The 18346-nt window shown below is 46.7% G+C and overlaps 1 protein-coding gene across 5 annotated transcripts in view; it reads left to right on the plus strand.

The window, feature by feature from the left end:
- The window catches only part of ZNF346 (zinc finger protein 346), a 54212-nt gene extending 43204 nt beyond the window's left edge, over window positions 1-11008 (plus strand). For 4 of the 5 annotated variants that reach the window (XM_066344727.1, XM_066344728.1, XM_066344730.1 and 1 more), the window contains 2 exons: window positions 4977-5070; window positions 8204-11008. In XM_066344727.1, the coding sequence (XP_066200824.1) occupies window positions 4977-5070; window positions 8204-8291 (182 nt within the window). In that variant the 3' untranslated portion in view covers window positions 8292-11008. The remainder of the gene's footprint in view (window positions 1-4976; window positions 5071-8203) is intronic. The other variant, XM_066344729.1, reaches the window with a different exon arrangement.
- The last annotated feature ends 7338 nt before the right edge of the window (window positions 11009-18346 follow it).

Genomic DNA, 18346 nt, shown 5'->3' on the forward strand with positions numbered 1-18346 from the left:
AAGACAATTTGGGTCAAATGTGAGATGACCCAGAGCATCTAGAGCTCTCCCATCAGGGGAAGATGCAGCACCTACCAGCAGATCCAACAAGATCAGGAGTTTATACTCCAGGCTCACATTCTCTCATGGACCCAAGAATAAAACTCAAACCTGCATATCATCCAGGCACCAGATCCTCCAACCTCCAGAGCACTCAGCATCCCCTCTGTGTTACTGCAGCTCGGCTTCACCCATCACTTCCTCTACCCACTTCTGGCCTTGCCTCCTCCACAGGACAGGTCTGCTTTCTCTGCCTATGCTGATCCCTCAGTTTCTTCAACCCCTTACACAGGACAAGATTTTAGTTCTTACAAAATTTATATATAGTCAAGAAATATTTGTTGTTCTCTTTCCTAATATATGCCAGACATTGTACATGTAGTAAACGAGAGATTGTCCCAGTTCTCATGGAACTTAGATTCTACAGAGAAGATAGGCATTGAGCAATTAACAAGTGCAACAAGCTTTAGAGCAGGAGGTAAGCGGGAAACTATAGAGATAGCCTACTGTAGGGGAGCAGGGGTCACGGAAGGTTTCCAAAGGGTCAGGGGGATGATGTGGAGCAAAATGATGCTGGGGAAACAAGCAAGTGTCCACTCATGGCATTGCGGGTCGTATTGAGGATTTGGGCCTTCATCCTAAAAGCACTGAGAAGCCATTGACCATTTAAGCATTATTTGTTCATTCTGGTTACAAAGTTAAGAGTGGTTTGGAATAGGGAGGAAAGGAAGTGGGAAAGAACATACTGGAGAAGACAGGAGCTTGGACAAAGGCAGCAGTGGAGGAGATGAGAATAGATGGGTTAGAGATGTATGTCGGAAGTAGAATTGTCAGGGCTCGGCCCTCAGATGTGAGAGATGTAGGAAGGGGAACAGTCAAGGATGGCTCCCAGATTCAGTCTCAAGCAAATAGGCAGATGACCGGTTCTGCCAGCCTGAGTGTCAGATGCTTGTGCAGTACCCAGGCAGAGGTTCTGAAGAGGCAGTTGGGTATGTGGGTCAAGACCTCAGACGAGAGGTGTGAGTTAGAGATGTTGCCATTTGATAGGTAATAAACTTAAATGTTGGGAGTTCCATATGTTTTAACCTAATAGGTGGTAATTAAAGTCAGGGGAATGACTTAAAGAGTTTAATGAGAGAAGAGCTAAGGGTCTGAGATTGAGCCTTCTGGGTATTGTCATGTGCTACAGCATGGATGAGCTTTAAGGACATTATGTTAAGTGAAATGAGCATAAACAACAAATCTTGTATGGTTTCACCTATGTGAGGTATCTAGGATAATCAACTCACCAAAACAAAAAGTAGAATGATGGTGATTCAGGGGTTAGGGTGTTTAATAGGTGGAACTTTTCAGTTTTGCAAAATGAAAAAGTTCTGGAGATTAGTTGCATGGCAGTGTGAGTATACTTAAAGATGATGAAAACACAGATTTCTCTAACCAGACCTATCTTTTGACATTACTGTATTGAACACTTAAAATGGTTTGAATGGTAAATTTCCTCTTGTATTTTACCACAGTTAAAAATAAAATATCCCTGGCTGCTTGGCTTAGTGGATAGAAGTTAGCTCAGTGTATGGACGTCCTGGGTTCAATCCCCAGTCAGGGCACACAAGAGAAGCAACTATGTGCTTCTCTTCCCCTCCTTTTCCCTTTTTTCTCCCTCCTCCCCTCCTGCAGCCAGTGGCTTGATTGGTTTGAGCATTAGCCCCCAGTGCTGAGGATACTCAGTTGGTCTGAGTGTAGGCCTCAGATAAGGGTTGCCAGGTGGATCCCTGTCGGAGCACATGCGGGAGTCTGTCTCACTATCTCCCCTCCTCTCACTTAAAATAGTTAATTTAATTTAATAATTAGCCTGACCTGTGGTGGCACAGTGGATAAAGTGTTGACATGGAACGCTGAGTTCGCCAGTTGATCAAGGCACATGAGACAAGCAATCAGCGAACAACTAAAGTGAAGCAACTATAAGTTGATTCTTCTCACTCTCCCCCACCTTCTCTTTCTGTAAATAAAATCTTTAAATAAATAAATATTTTTTAAAAAATTAAAAAGCCTGACCAAGCAGTGGCGCAGTGGATAGAGCGTCAGACTAGGATGCAGAGGACCCAGATTCAAAACTTCAAGATCGCCAGTTTGAGTACGGGCTCACCAGCTTGAGCACAGGGTCGCTGTCTTGAGCCTGGGATCATACACATGACCCCATGGTTGCTGGCTTGAACCCAAAGGTCACTGGCTTGAAGCCCAAAGTTGCTGGCTTGAGCAAGGGGTCACTCTGCTATAGCCCCAGTCAAGGCACATATGAGAAAGCAATCAATGAACAACTAAGTTGCCACAAAGAAGAATTGATGTTTCTCATCTCTCTCCCTTCCTGTCTGTCTGTTCTATCTATCCCTCTCTCTGTCTCTGTCACACACACACAAAAAAAAAATTAAAAGAAAAAAGATTGCACCCTATGGAATGCCACTATTAATGATGGAGGTGAAACAGGAGTTAGCAAGAAACCGAGAAGGAGCCACCAGAGGATAAAAATCAAGAGTATACATGCTGAAAGCCAAGGGCAGAGGTGAGGGAGGGAAGAGTCATTAATCTGTCAGCTGCTGTTGAGAGCTCAAATATGATGAGGCCTCATAAGCATCCATTGCTTTCATTAAATTTATTGTATTTTTTAATTCTTTTAATTTGATTTAGAGAGAGGGAGAGAGAAAAAGACAGGAGCATCACTGTGTTCCTGTGTGTGCCCTGACTGGGGACCAAAGTTGCAACCGCTGTGCTTCAGGACAATGCTCCAGTCCAGACAACCAAGCTATCAGCCAGGGCTGCATAAAATTTAGATACACTGGCCTTGGGAAAGGTGCGCGCGCACGTGTGTGTGTGTGTGTGTGTGTGTGTGTGTGTGTGTGTGAGTGAGAGAGAGAGAGAGAGAGAGAGAGAGAGAGAGAGAGAGATTGCAAAAGAATTGGAGAAACAAGTGTGGACAGGTCTTTCAAAAGGCTCAGCAGTAAAGGAGATAGAGGTGCTTTTCCAAATAAGCCAGATGTTTAAAAATCAGCTCTGGTGACTTCATAAAATCACATGGGTAAACAAGAATATCAAACATGTAAAATGAAAAGCAGATAAAAATTAATGAGCATAAGTACTGGACAAATCTCATTTTTTTTTAGATCACCAGTGAATTCTGCAGTTCCCCAAATGACAATTTTGAGCCTGGCTTACAAGTCAGCAGATAGTGTTTTGAGATCTTGTACCTCACAAGGAACATAAGAGAGTTCAGAGACGTGGTGCAAAGGGAAGAACAGGGGCTTCACGACCAGGGGGCAAATCCCAGCTCTGACCTCAGGTCAGCCACTTAACCTTTCTGGACCTGTTTCCTGCTCTGAAAAATGAAGATAACCACCCATCTTGCAGGTGTGTTGTAAGAATCCAAGGGCACAAATATCCAAAATTCTGGCATGGTGCCTAGTGCTTAATGAATAGTAAGAGTAGGCTCTTGTAATCTGGGTGTCAGTGACTCTTAACCACTGGCGGTTATCACCCCACACCAGCCCCAGGTCCCACACTTGACCTTGAGGCAGGGCGTTTCTAGTCCATTATGCATCTTTTCCATGTAACTACGAGGTTAATACCAATATTAGCCTCATTTTATAGGTAAGGAACCTGAGTTTCAGAGAAGTTCCACTGTTGCAAATGAGGAAACCAAATCTCAGCACGGTTAAGTAACTGGCCTATGGCCCTACAAGTAGGATATATAGAGCTGGGATTTGAGCCCAGGTGATATCAGTGCAGAGCTATGAGATAGTAGGGTGGCAGATGATGTGAAAGGTATAAGAGCCAGAAGAGTTCTTGAAATCATGTTGAAGTTCATGGCCTGTATCAAGCACTTAGTAAATAATAGCTGCTTTTTATGACAAGTATTATGGTTATCAGTTGTCAGTATTATGGTTTATAGTTGAGAAAAGCTGAGGGTCAATCAGAGGGGAAGGGATTCAACCAAGGTCGTATAAAGAAATAGGCAGGAGTCCAGTCCCATATCTTGGCTCCTGCTCATTTCTCTGTTAGACCCTGTGGAGAAAGGCCACTTGGTCATTGGAGCAGCCCTGGTAGTAAGACAATGTTTCTGCGAGTCCCAAGGTACAAAAGCAGATTGGTTTTCATAGTAAGCATTCTCATCAATTACTGTTATTGAAAGCCCAAAGACAGTGGCACCTTCCCAGAGGTCTCTGGACAAAGAGCATCCTTTTTTTTTTTTTTGTATTTTTCTGAAGTTGGAAATGGGGAGGCAGTCAGACAGACTCCCGCATGTGCCCGACCGGGATCTACCCGGCACGCCTACCAGGGGGCGATGCTCTGCCCATCCGGGGCGTCGCTCTGTCGCGATCAGAGCCACTCTAGCGCCTGGGGCAGAGGCCAAGGAGCCATCCCCAGCACCCGGGCCATCTTTTGCTCCAATAGAGCCTCAGCTGTGGGAGGGGAAAAGAGAGACAGAGAGGAAAGAGAAGGGGAGGAGTGGAGAAGCAGATGGGCGCCTCTCCTGTGTGCCCTGGCCGGTAATCGAACCCGGGACTTCCGCACGCCAGGCCAACACTCTACCACTGAGCCAACCGGCCAGGGCAAAGAGCATTCTTAATGAGGTCACTTAACACAGTCAAGATGGACAAGACAGCTACACCAAATATTACCTCTTTGTTCTGTTAATCTTATTTATTCAATAGACAGCTGCTGTGGACCAGGTCTGATGCTGGGACGGGACTGTGGGCATAGGGGAAAGAAGAGGTTCACATAGACACACAGCACATGCCCCCTGAACATTGAGGCCTTTGGGATTCTCATCAGGGCCGACCACTGGCCCTCATCTCACCCCTCTGTCCTCAGGACATTTGCATGCACTCCCCAGGTCCCTTCTTATTGGATAACTAAGCATCTTGACTTTGTATGTGTTTCAGCCGGGAAGGGCTACCTGTGCAAGACGTGTAAAATAGTGCTGAACTCCATAGAGCAGTACCAAGCTCACGTCAGTGGCTTCAAACACAAGAACCAGTGAGTAACTGTTCTTTGAAGTTCAAGGGTTTGCAGCAGGAGCTCTGGACTCTGAATTAGAGCAAAACCAGGTACTTCTTGGCTGAAAGGGAATCCTGTCAGCCTTTTCTCAGTCAACAGATCAGTCAGTTAAGAGAAAGAAGTATCTCTTCTGTAAGTTTTTATCCCATCAGCTTCACCCCAGCCTTTGGACCTCCTAGGCTAAAGTTTGGGCAGAGAAGCATAGACAATTCCTTGGTGGCCTTCTAAGACTACTTGGATTTCCTGGCCTGAAGCAGCCTGACTAGGGAAGCCTTTTTCACTGGACCCAAGACCTTGTTCTTCATTGCTATCAATTCTGTGGTAAGAGCTTCCTCTATAGGTCATTACCAAATATGACCAGCTTTTTTCATTCATTAATCAAATATATATTTATTGAATACCCTCTGGGTCATGGCCCAGACAAATCCAGTTCCTGCTCTCAAGACCTTACATTCTGATAGGAGACAAAACCTAAATAAACAAACAATAATTGCAAATTGTGATAACTTCTGTGAAAGGAAGAGGTAAACAGAGAGTTGTCTGTTCGTGATAATCTTGAAAATGAGTAACATTCTTTGAACACCTATTCTCTCTCAGGTAATTCTCAAGCAAGCCTGGGAAGAGGGGATCAATGTTCTGATTTACAGACAGAGGCAACCCCCATTAAAAGTGAACCTAAGCCTGACCTGTGGTGGCGCAGTGGATAAAGCGTTGACCTGGAAATGCTGAGGTCGCTGGTTCGAAACCCTGGGCTTGCTTGGTCAAGGCACATATGGGAGTTGATGCTTCCAGCTCCTTCCCCCTTCTCTCTCTCCTCTCTCTCCCTCTCTGTCTCTCTCTCTCCCCTTCTCGCTCCTCTCTATAATGAATAAAAAAAAAAAAAGTGAACCTATGAGGCAGAACCATAATTCAAACCGAGGCTTTCAGCGTGTTCCTCCCAAGTGTCAGGCTGACAGGGAGGTAGTGGCACCACGTGAGACAAAGAGGCTAGGACCCAGCCGGGAAGGACCCATGTGGTTACGTCCTTTCCTCTCAGACAGGAACTGTGTAGTGTGGAGAGTGTGCCACAACAAACTTCTGAGGTCAGAATTATCCCCATTTTGCAGATGAGTAAACAGAGTTGCAGGCAGGCAAGCCTGCTAAAATGATTGCTTTAACTTTGGTCTTTGGTTCTGCACTGTTCACAAAGCCAAATGAATTAAAAGGGGTAGAAACAGAGTATTGGAGTCAAAAATGTCTTTGGTCCTCTCTGCTCTGCCGAAGTCTCCTCTCCCATGCTTCAGAAGGTCTTTCTCTTTATTTGTAGATTTGTCTTGAACTGGAGGACTCTTGAGATTTCTCTTAGTTATGGACTTGAAACAAGCCCCAGCCCTCCAGGGCAGGGCTCACTGCTGTTTTAGCATGCCTGCGGCTTGAGGCACCTTGACTGGTGGCAATTTCACAGACAGTCTGGAGCCAACCAGAGCCCCCGTCCTGGGGCTGCTCATACTTGAAAATGCTAGTATTGTTTACTACTTGACTCCTACACTTTCCAGCTATGTCATGTTGAGCAAGTCAGTAAACTAGGACTTCTGTAAGACTATAGCTACAATTTGTTGAACACCTAATTCAGTCTCATTTAATAATTCACAACAGTAGCCTGACCTGTGGTGGCGCAGTGGGTAAAGCGTCAACTTGGAAAGCTGAGGTCACCGGTTCGAAACCCTGGGCTTGCCTGGTCAAAGCACATATGGGAGTTGATGCTTCCTGTTCCTCCCTTCTCTATCTCTCCTCTCTAAAATGAATAAATTAAAAAATATATAATTCACACAGTAGCTCTGAATTAGGACCCCCTTTTTACAACCCAAGGAAACCTAATGTCAGGTAGACCGGGTGACTGGCCTAGGATCCCACAGTTACCTGGAATTAGATCCAGGACTCAAATCTCTTGGACTCCAGGCCTGGCCTGTTCTCCTGCTTCTCTCTATCCCTCTAAGCAGGGTGCTTCCTGCTTCTCCCCCTCTTCTCTCTCTCTCTCCCTCTCCCTCTCCTCTCTAAAATGAATAAATTTAAAAATCTTAAAAAAATTTCTTGGACTCCAAAGCCCATTCATTTTGCTCTGCTACTTCTAAATGGAGCTCATTATCTTCACCTTCTCAGATAATGTGAGGGTTAGAGATAATGTACTTTAAGTGCTAGTACCAAAAGGGGAGCTATTAGAAATGAGCTTTTATTTACTCAGCAAATAATTATATAGCACCTGTTATGTGCCAGGCCTTGATTTGGACATTGGGGCTATAGGAAGAATCAACCCCTCTGGTGGTAGAAGCAAATCTTCAAACAAGTAAGACTATCAGCTGGTGCTGGGTACCCAAAGAGTGGGGTTAAGAGTGACAGGAGAGCCACTGTAGATGTAGTGTAGGGGGGAATGGCCGTCTGTACCATGCAGCTCCTATTGGCCCTGTGGGCAGGATAAATGGTTTGGTATAGTGGGAAGACATGAGGCGGGGGGGGGGGGGGGGGAGTTGGTCTTGACTCTACTATACTTAAAAACTTACTGTGGGCAGGTTGCTTGTACTTTCTTTTTTTTATAGTCAGAGAGAGGGATAGATAGGGACAGACAGGAACAGAGAGAGATGAAAAGCATTGTGACACCTTAGTTGTTCATTGATTGCTTTCTCATATGTGCCTTGACCGCGGGCCTTCAGCAGACCAAGAAACCCCTTGCTCAAGCCAGTGACCTTGGGTCCAAGCTGGTGAGTTTTTCTCAAACCAGATGAGCCCGCGCTCAAGCTGGCGACCTCAGGGTCTCGAACCTGGGTCCTCTGCGCCCAGTCCAACGTTCTATCCACCACGCCACTGCCTGGTCAGGCTGCTTGTACTTTCTGAACTTTAGTTTCTTCGTGTAAAATGGGGGTGCAGTTTCCCACTCCTTTGCAGAATTGCCATGAGAGTAAAATAGGGTGCTGGAAGCAAAGCACATGCCTGGCATACCATGCCGTGGCCCTCAGTGAAGGAGAGCTGTCCTGCTTCAAGCCTCTGGAAAAGCTGTCCCCATTAGAATAAGCCACCTGGATCACTGTTGCAGCCACTACAAACTGACCCTGTACCTTTATTCCTTCTTAAATTACAGGTCACCAAAAACAATGGCATCACCCCTGGGCCAGATTCCAGTGCAAAGACAACACATTCAAAAAGACTCAACTACCTTGGAAGATTAGAGGTGTTTCTGTTCAGCACCCCAGGTTGAACCAGCCATGAGCCAGCCTCCCTGTGACTGTGACCATGACCATGATCAGCCCTTGGCTCCCTCTTCCTCCTTTCTTACATAGGCCTGAGGAAGGAGTGGGCCACAGCCTCTGATTGGTCCAGGCAAATTCACCCCTGCTGCTCCCCTTTGGAATGGGCCCTGTAGGTCCAGACAAGGGAATCAAGGGTCTTAAGAGGACTTGGGTTGTCACAGGATTGTATTTAGAGGATGGCCTTCCCCTTCCCGAGTCCTTCTGGGCCATGTGGCATGAGGCTCCAGGCCTGTGTTTCCTCTGCAGGTTAGTGTCAGACCAGTCCTTGCAGCTAAACAGTTGAGCTCTCCCTGGGCTCTAGGCATCTCCGGTGAAATCTGTCACTTTCACGCCAGACCTTGACCGAGGAGGAAAGGACAGATGAAAGTAGCTGCCACATAGGAGCTTAGAGTTATTGTGACCCTCCCCCTTCCCCAAAAGTGCAGGCTTTCCTAAGCGGGGACCAGATGCCAGCCAGTGGTATGGGTTTCTACCCATTGTGAAGTCTCCTCCTGGTGTTCTACATCCTGGCAGAGTAAAGCTTGTCCCTCCTGCCCCTCCTCCACTGAGTGGTGCTAAGGACCTGTAGCAGCGGGAGACAAGCTAGAGCTAGAGAAGGCTGCAGTACCCAGTGGGTTCCCTTCCTCTGTCAGAGGTGCTCTGACCCAGGGTCATATGGGAAAGTCCCCACCTGCAGGTTTGCTTGATGGTTCTGTGCCCTTAAAGGCAAACTGCCTTATACCAGTCAGTTCAGAGTCATTGTTGCCCTTCAGCCCCCACCAGCCCTGTTCTTCCCCATGTGCAGCAGCCACCTGCCCAGGTTGCTGTGGTGCTAACCCCTGGGCCTCATCACCCACCAGGAGATTCCTAGGCACCAGGGAGCAGGACAGAGCCCCAGGGACAGAAAGGAGAGCTGGCACAAGTCTCCACAGTGAGGAACCAGGTGCACCCCAAGCCCCAAACCTAGATTTCTCCAACTCTGCTGCATTTTTTATCACCTGGACTTCACTGGGATATATATTTCCTTGTATCTTTAAAGCAGGAGTTCTAAGGAGTGGCACCATCTGAGGCTCCCCTTCATTGGGTCAAAGAAGCCCCTAGCTGCTCTCATAGCCACCTCCTGCCACTCCTTGGCCCTTGTCTATGAAAGCCTGGAGTATTACATGTGGGTGTGTACTTACACTCTGTCTCAGTCACTGAAGCATCTAAATAAAGAAGTTCTCCCATGAGCCAGACTGTAACTTAACAGATATGCAATTTGGGACTGTAATGCTATTGAGTCTAATGTGTGTGTCTTGACCCCTCACCCTCATCCCACTCAGTCTCCCAGGGCTCTAAATACTGATCTCAAGAGTTGAGACAGAGAGAGACAAGCAAATTGTTTGGCAACCCTATGTAAGTCTTCCCAGGTGCCCTAAACTCAGTACAACCTCATTCGCTCATCCACCTTCCCCTGTGATGGGGGCCTCGTGGAAGTGTTTATAAGGTTTAAACTAGTGATATGCTTTGCTTGAGAGGACTATTCTGGCTGCTCTGCACAGAAGGACTGTAGGGGAACAGGAAAGGAGACAGATCAGAATGGAGGCTGTGTCCATTGTGGCTGTCTCCAGGCTAGCCCCTTCAGGTCAGAAACCCAGTTCATCACTTCCTCAATGCATGGAGTGGCATGTCATGAAGTGTTTGTTGAATGAATGAATGAATGAATGAGGATGTATAAGGAGAGATGGCCTTGTCCCACTCAGCTCTTACACAGTGGTAAGTTTGTCCCATGAGACTTTCCATAGGCTTGGTCATTCTAGGAGGAACCTTTTCCATGAGACAGAGTATCATGGCTTTAGGAATCCTTGATCCAGCCTTGTTTCAGGCAGACTGATCTGAGGAAGGAGCCCATGGTCTTAGCTCCCATTCGTCACTCAGCATCTGTTCTTGGCCAGCAGGGGAAGCCCCCAGTGTGGGTTCTCAACTCTCGGCTTCTAGAGCCCAGGCTGCCTCCCAGTTGCCAGAGTCCTTCTGTCCCACCCAGGATGTTGGAACTGGGTTCCTCTGCCAGGCAAGGAGGTCATGGGCAGAAGGATGGGCGGGCTGCCATACCACGCCATACCCTTGGCCTGCAGAACCACCTTGTCTGGATTCAGGAGTCCCTGCCAGCCGTGTGTGCCCTGTTGGCATGAGGACACAAGGATGAACACTTTTTTCCTTGGGAAGCTCACATACTATTAAAGACCGTTATGGCAATGGTCAGAGGGTCATACAGGGTGCTGTACAGATGCCAGGATGTAGGCACTAACAGCTAAGGGTATGAAAAGCTGGAGAAGTTGGGAAATGTGCCTGACCAGGTGGTGGCACAGTGGATAGAGCATTGGACTGGGACATGGAGGACCCAGGTTTGAGACCCCGAGGTCGCCACCTTGAGCGTGGGCTCATCTGGTTTGAGCAAGGTTCACCAGCTTGAGCCCAAGGTCACTGGCTTGAGCAAGGGATTACTCGGTCTGCTGTAGCCCCCTGGTCAAGGCACATACGAGAAAGCAATCAATGAACAACTAAGGTGCCACAACGAAAAATTGATGCTTCTCATCTCTCCCTTTCAGTCTGTCCCTATCTGTCCCTCTCTCTGTCTCTGTTTCTGTCTCTGTCACAAAAAAAAAAAAAAAAAAGAAGTTGGGAAATGCATTTGATCTGCAATAGCTGTTTGAGCTAGATGATGATAGTCCCTTTTATGGAAAAGGAACAAGCCTCAAAAGAGCTGTGGGGATTTGCCCAAGGTCTTACCACTAAGAAGGCAGCAAAATGGGGAGTAGAATCCAATTCGCAGGGTTCCTGCTCCCAAGCCCTTTCTTTTTTTTAAGTGAGAGAAGGGGAGACAGATTCTCTCATGCACCCCAACTGGAATTCACCCAGCAACCCCCATCTTGAGCCAATGCTCAGACCAACCAGAGCTATCCTCAGTGCCCCAGGATGAAGCTCAAACCAGTAGAGCCATTGACTATGAGAGGGGAAGAGAAAAGGGGGAGGGAGGGGAGAGAAGCAGATGGTCATTTCTCCTGTGTGCCCTGACTGGGGATCAAATCCGGGACTTCCGGATGCCAGGCTGACACTCTATCTACTGAGTCAACCTGCCAGGGCCCAGAATCCTTTTCTTTTCTTTTTTTTTAGACTTTTTATTTATTCTTTTTTTGTGCGTGTGTGTGTGTGGCAGAGACAGAGAGAGGAACAGATAGAGACAGACAGGAAGGGAGAGAGATGAGAAACATCAATTCTTCGTTGCGGTTTTTTAGTAGTTCATTGATTGATTTCTTATACGGGCCTTGACCGGGGGGCTACAGCAGACCAAGTAACCCCGCGCTCAAGCTGGTGACCTCGGGGTCTTGAACCTGCGTCCTTAGCATCCCAGTTCAATGCTCTATCCATTGCACCACTGCCTGGTCAGGCTATTCATTTTTAGAGAGAAAAGAGAGAAAGGAGAGAAGAGGAGCAAGAAGCATCAACTCCCATATGTACCTTGACCAGGCAAGCCCAGGGTTTTGAACCAGTAACCTCAGTGTTCCAGGTCAACGCTTTATCCACTGTATCACCACAGGTCAGGCTTCTTTTTAACTTTTATTTGTTGATTTTAGTGAGAGAAGAAAGAAGAGAGAAAGACAGAAATATAGGTCTCCTGTTTGTGCCCTGACCAGGGGTTGAACCAGCAACCTCTGTGCTTCAGGATGATGCTCCATCCAACCAAGCTATCTGGCCAGAGATAGAACCCTTTTCAAACAAGGCCCAGAGTCCTTCTCACACAACCCCTTCATCTGACAGGACATAGTTTCATAGAGCAAGTGCAGGGGTGTCATCAGCACCCACAAAAGAGATCAAACAAGGTTCAGTGGCTACTTTATATTCCAAGCCCCCTCGTATCACTCATAATTCTACCCAAGATTCTCAGTGTATTAGACAGTAGTTATAACTGTATGAAACTTGAAATGATTAGCTAAAAAGGAAATTTTTATTCACCTAATGAAAAATCTTGGTGGAGGCATGGCTAGGTCCAGGTTCTGAAAGTGGCATCAGGAAGAATTGTCTCGCCGCTTTCCTCTGTGTGACCTTTCTCCAGCAGGCTCTTCAGAAGGTGGCCTGGGAGACTGGCAACTGCAGTCGAAAGCACATCTTTTTCTACTGATTCCAACAAAAACTTCTGGGACTGACTCATGAGCCAGTTTGGTCCTGTTCCCATCCCTAAACCATTCACTGCAGGCAGGGGAAATGGTGCTCTGACTTGGAGCCTGCGAGGGAGTGAGCATCTCCTGAAACACAATGACTGAAAGAAAAGAAAGTGTGGGTTCTCTCCAGACTATGAGAGAAGAACAGGGTACGAGTGGGCAAAAATAACTCGTCAGCCACACCCAGAAAGTGTCTTCACCTAACCCTTTTCCCCCTGAGTTTTTGAGATACAGCATACATTTAGTAATGTGCAGTTTGATGAGTCCTCACATACATGCAGACATCTGGGCAGTCCTCCAGACCAAGACACAGAACAGGGCCAGCTCCCAGAAGGTTCCCTTGTTTTCCTTTCTAGTCAGTATCCCCCAGAAGTAAACACTATTGTGACCTCTTATTAGCATAAATTAATTTTGTTTGCTCTTGAATTTTATAAAAATGAAGTCATGCATCCTTTTCTGCTCAATAGTATATGTCTGTGAGCTCATCCATGTTAATGTATGCATCAGAAGATCATTTCTTTTCATGCTGAGTAGCAGCCCATTATATGAATATACCACAATTTAGCCATTCTACTGTTGATGGATAATTGGGTTGTTCCTAGTTTTAAACTATTATAAATAAAGCTGTTGTGAACAATTTTGTCTGTGTTGTTTGGTGTTTGTGTGCACTACACTTAGGAGTGGAATTGTTGTAGCATAGGGTAGGTGGATTTAGTTTGTCTAGAAACTGCCAAAAGGTTTTCCAGAGTGGTTCTACTCACCTGCTTTCCCACCTGTAATGTGGGAGAGTCCCACATGCTTCATATCCTAGGCAGCACTTGCTAATGCTGGTCTTTCTAACTTTGGCCAAGCTGGTGACATCCAGGAATTTGAACCCGAGGGTCCTGACTGTATATCAGGGCCCCGTGTACTCTGTCCACCCCTGTATATCAGGGTTGGAGTTCTCTAGCCTGAAATCATCTCTGATGTCAGTTCCTGGACCCACAATACAATCCAGTAAACATCAGAGGGAGCTCCGCTCCATGGCTCTGGTGACCAAGAAAGTCCCCACAGGAGAGGAATCAGTTATGGAGAGGCAGTCTAGTGTAGTAGCAAAGAGTCAGGCAGACAGGGTTCAGATCCCAGCTCTGCCACTGTGAGGCTATGTGATCTTGGTTAGTTGACCTCTACCTCAGGGTGAAACTATACCTTACAGGGCGATTGTGGGAATAAAAAGAATAGCTACATAAGAAATTACAGTGCCTAACAGATGATAGGTGCTACATAAAGCATGACTGCTGCTGTTTCTGTTATTGGCCTAAGTAAGCTCTGGGTCTCCCTGGGAAAGAAAGTGAGTCCACAGGTAGATGGCATCTGACACAGCCCTTTGTATTAAGACTCAGTAATTGTGATGGAATTAATAAGAAATAATTCACAAACAACAGTATGGTGATTACCAGAGGGAAAGGGGTAGGGAGAGGTAGGAGAAGGTAAAGGGGAAAATAAATGGCGATGAAAAGAAACTTGACCTGGGGTGGTGACTGCTACATTGTACAGATATGCTATTGAAGAATTGTACCCCTGAAACCTTTATAATTTTACTAACCAATGTCCAATAAATTCAATTAAAAAAAAAAGACTCAATGATTTATGAAATGCTGTAAACCTAATTCAATGTGCAAGGCAGGCAACATGCTGGGCTCCAGCAAGAAGCCACCTTGTGCCTTTGCTTTCTCTCTCCTAAGCTCCAGGAGCCCTTCTTTTGACTAATTCATTTCCTGAGCCCACACATCCCAGCTGGCTCACTTTTCCCATAGCTCACTTCTTCAATTTCTGTGAATTTCTAAATAAATTCTTCCTTTAGGACCTGGCCGGTTGGCTCAGTGGTAGAGCATCGGCCTGGCGTGCGGAAGTCCTGGGTTCGATTCCCGACCGGGGCACACAGGAGAAGCGCCCATCTGCTTCTCCACCCCTCCTCCTCTCCTTCCTCTCTGTCTGTCTCTTCCCCTCCTGCAGCCGAGGCTCCATTGGAGCAAAAGATGCCCTGGGGATGGCTCCTTGGCCTCTGCTCCAGGCACTACAGTGGCTCTGGTCGCGACATAGCGACACCCCGGATGGGCAGAGCATGGCCCTCTGGTGGGTGTGCCAGGTGGATCCCAGTCGGGTGCATGCGGGATTCTGTCTGACTGCCTCCCCGTTTCCAGCTTCAGAAAAATACAAAAAAAAAAAAGAAAAAAGAAAACCACGCAGCCCTGGCCTATTGGCTCAGTGGATGTTGCGTGGCCCCTGTGTATGGACATCCTGGGTTCGATTTCCAGTCAGGGCACACAGGAGAAGTAACCATCTGCTTCTCTTCCCTTTCTTCTCCCCCTTCTCTCCCTCTTCCCTTCCCACAGCCAGTGGCTCGATTGGTTCAAACATTAGTTTCAAGCATTGGGGATAGCTCAGTTGGTCCGAGCACAGGCCTCAGGCATTAAAAATAGCTTGGTTGATTTGAGCATCCACCCTAGACGGGTTGCCAGGTGGAATCCAGTTGGGTCGCATGTGAGAGTCTGTCTCACTGTCTCCCCTCCTATTACCTTAAAAAAAACAACGCATATAAAGCTCTTAGTTCAGAGCCAGATGCAAAGCAAGTGTTGGGATGTAATAACTCCCAGTGCAGACCCAGAGCTGTGCATGTGCCCATATAATGGTAATGGAGTGTGTATGGAACACTGGCCTGGGATTCAAGGTCCCTGGGCACCAGTCTGAGCCCTGCCACCAGCTTCATGTGAACTGAGGCCTTAATATTGTCTGTGAAGAAGTTGGAAGAAATCAAGAGTTCCTAGGAGTCCTGATGAGGTAGCAATGATGGGCAGTTAGGGGTCCTTCCCAGAGCAGGGAAAGAAGAAAGCTCTTCCTTCAACAGCAGCCCCTGCCAGGTGAGCTGCCCATTTTTTTTTTTTTTTTTAGATTTTATTTATTGATTTTACAGAAAGTGGAGGAGGCCAAGAAGTATCAACTCATAGTTGCTTCACTTTAGTTGTTCATTGGTTGCTTGTTGTATATGCCTTGACCAGGCAAGCTCTGGGTTTCAAACTATGACCTCATAGTGGACTCTCTAGCCACTACACCACCACAGGTGGACTCTCTAGCCACTACATCACCACAGGTAGGCATAGGTGAGCTACTCTTACCGTCAAATACAACTTCTTCCTCTGACCACCTGTCCCCCTAACTACCTCGCTTACTCTGCCCTGTGCCAAGCCCGCATTACAGAGAAGGCAGACAGGTCCCTGTTCTGGCACTCCCAGTTTCCCTGTCTGCAAACACTGCTTCATCTGTCCAGGAACTTCACCCTGCCAAAGTAACTTCCAGTCCTAAACAGGTCTATGCTACAGCTGCAATGATCCCGATGGCCGCTAGGTGGAGAACGCTCCTTTTTTTGCGGGGCAAAGTAGACCAGCCCCAGGACCCCGCTGTTTGGTTTAATGCAGAAGAGACTAAGATGACTATTCCTGAGCCCCAAAGGCCAACTAGCCCTTCCCTCGGGACGTTTCCCGCCTGAGGACACCTCTGTTTGAGATCTTTAATTTAGTCACCTGTCTGGGAGCACACCTGATATCTGGCCTTCTCATTAGACGTCATTTAACTTCCTTTGAGTAACATCTCTGCTCCATTCTTTTTTTTTTTTTAATATTTTATTTATTGATTTTTTTTAGAGAGAGAGGAGTGTGAGAGAGAGACAGAGAGAGAGAAGGGGGAGGAGCAGGAAGCATCAACTCCCATATGTGCCTTGACCAGGCAAGCCCAAGGTTTCGAACCGGCGACCTCAGTGTTCCAGGTCAACGCTTTATCCCACTGCGCCACCACAGGTCAGGCTCTGCTCCATTCTTAAACCCTGTGGTTTGAGAGACTGATCCCACTCCCTGGTTCCAGAGGAACCTCTGACCTAGAACTGAGCAACCAGAATCATAAGTCTGGAACTGTCAGTAGCTGTCTTTGTCAACACTTAAAGACAGTCTGCCTGAGAATTAACACAGAGGAAAACAGAGCTGAGAGATTAGAAGAGACTGATTTCTGAAGAGCACCTGGATCAAAACATGCCTGAAGACAGTGTTCTCAAGACTTTTTAGTGATGAGTCAATAAATTCCCTTTTTCCTTAAGTCAGGTTTCTATCACTTACAACCAAGAGTTCTGCTTAATACTTGCTCCAGGTTCCCTTATCAACCTGGAGATGTCCAAGATGATCCCGGGTAGGTGTCACTATCCCCGAGGCTGAGTTGGCTGCCTTTCCAGATGCCCCATACCCACTCTGGCATTGCCCTTTGTAAGGTCAGTGGATATTGGGGGATGGTCACTTGGGGAACCCAGACCCCCGACCTTGGCTAGGACCACCCACAACCAAGCGCGCCAAAAGAGGCTTCACAGGAACCGTTTGGAAAAAAGCGACCATCTACCAGCCAGTGGGATTTCAACACGTCATGTTAGCTCGACTTCCCTAGAGGGACCCCTTTAAATATCTCCCACGTGGTTTAATCCTTGCAACTTCCTTGGCCTCCATTTTACCTCGGGGCCAGGGAACCTTGCCGGGCGGGGATGCGCTGTACTCAATAAAGCCTTTTGCTATTACACACTTGGTGGCTCCGAGCCCTCTTCTTTCCTTCTGAGTGGGAAAAATACCTTACACCCTTAATATATTGTGTTATGATCTATTTCATTCCCTGTCTCTTCCTTTAGACAAAAAACTCTTTGAGCCTGACCAGGTGGTGGCACAGTGGATAGAGCGTCAGACTGGGATGCGGAAGGACCCAGGTTCGAGACCCCGAGGTCGCCAGCTTGAGCGCGGGCTCTTCTGGCTTGAGCAAAGAGCTCACCAGCTTGGACCCAAGGTCGCTAGCTCCAGCAAGGGGTTACTCGGTCTGCTGAAGGCCCACAGTCAAGGCACATGTGAGAAAGCAATCAATGAACAACTAAGAAGTCGCAACGCGCAACGAGAAACTGATGATTGATGCTTCTCATCTCTCTCTGTTCCTGTCTGTCTGTCCCTGTCTATCTCTGCCTCTGTAAAAAATAAAAAAAATAAAAAAAAATAAAAAAAATTAACTCAATCCAAAAAAAAAAAAGAAACTCTTTGAGAGCAGGAACTAGGTCTTATTCATTATATTGGGTCCCCTAGTGCCCAGCATAGGACTGAGATCATTTGTTTGTTTGTTTAAATTTATTTATTTATTTATTTATTTATTTATATATTTATTTATTTTAGAGAAGGGGGAAAGGAGAGAAAGTGAGAGAGAAACATCAATTTGTTGTTGTACCCATTATGCATTCATTGATTGATTCTTGTATGTGCCCTGACCAGGGATTGAACCCGCAACTATGACATATCAGGATGATCTCTAACCAACTGAGCTACCTGCCCAAGATCGTACTGTGATTGTTTTCATAACTGCATGGTGGTTGAGTCAATTAAAGGATAAATGAATAAAAGTGGATATGGGCTGGTAGAGATTACCTTTCTGGATGTTTCAGCAAGAAGGGACCCTGAAAGACAAGAATTAGGAGAAGCTGTTTTTTAAAAGATAGCCAATTATCTTCTGACTTATCTTTGAAAGACCATTCTTTTCTTTGAGAAGGAAAAGTAAGATAAAAGAAAGAAATCACTTTAATGGGCCTTTTAGTTATGCAAAGTAAACCTCCTTCCTAGTAGTAAGGGTGAGAGACCAGCTCCTTGGCATAACAATGGGAACGGAAAGTGCTTCTGCATGGCCAAGGACTCCATCAGCCCAGGGCTAATGGGAAGTGAGCTAAGACCCTGGCTAAGGATTCCCCTTAAA

Source organism: Saccopteryx leptura, chromosome 6, assembly GCF_036850995.1.
Source record: "Saccopteryx leptura isolate mSacLep1 chromosome 6, mSacLep1_pri_phased_curated, whole genome shotgun sequence".
Lineage (NCBI taxonomy): Eukaryota > Metazoa > Chordata > Mammalia > Chiroptera > Emballonuridae > Saccopteryx > Saccopteryx leptura.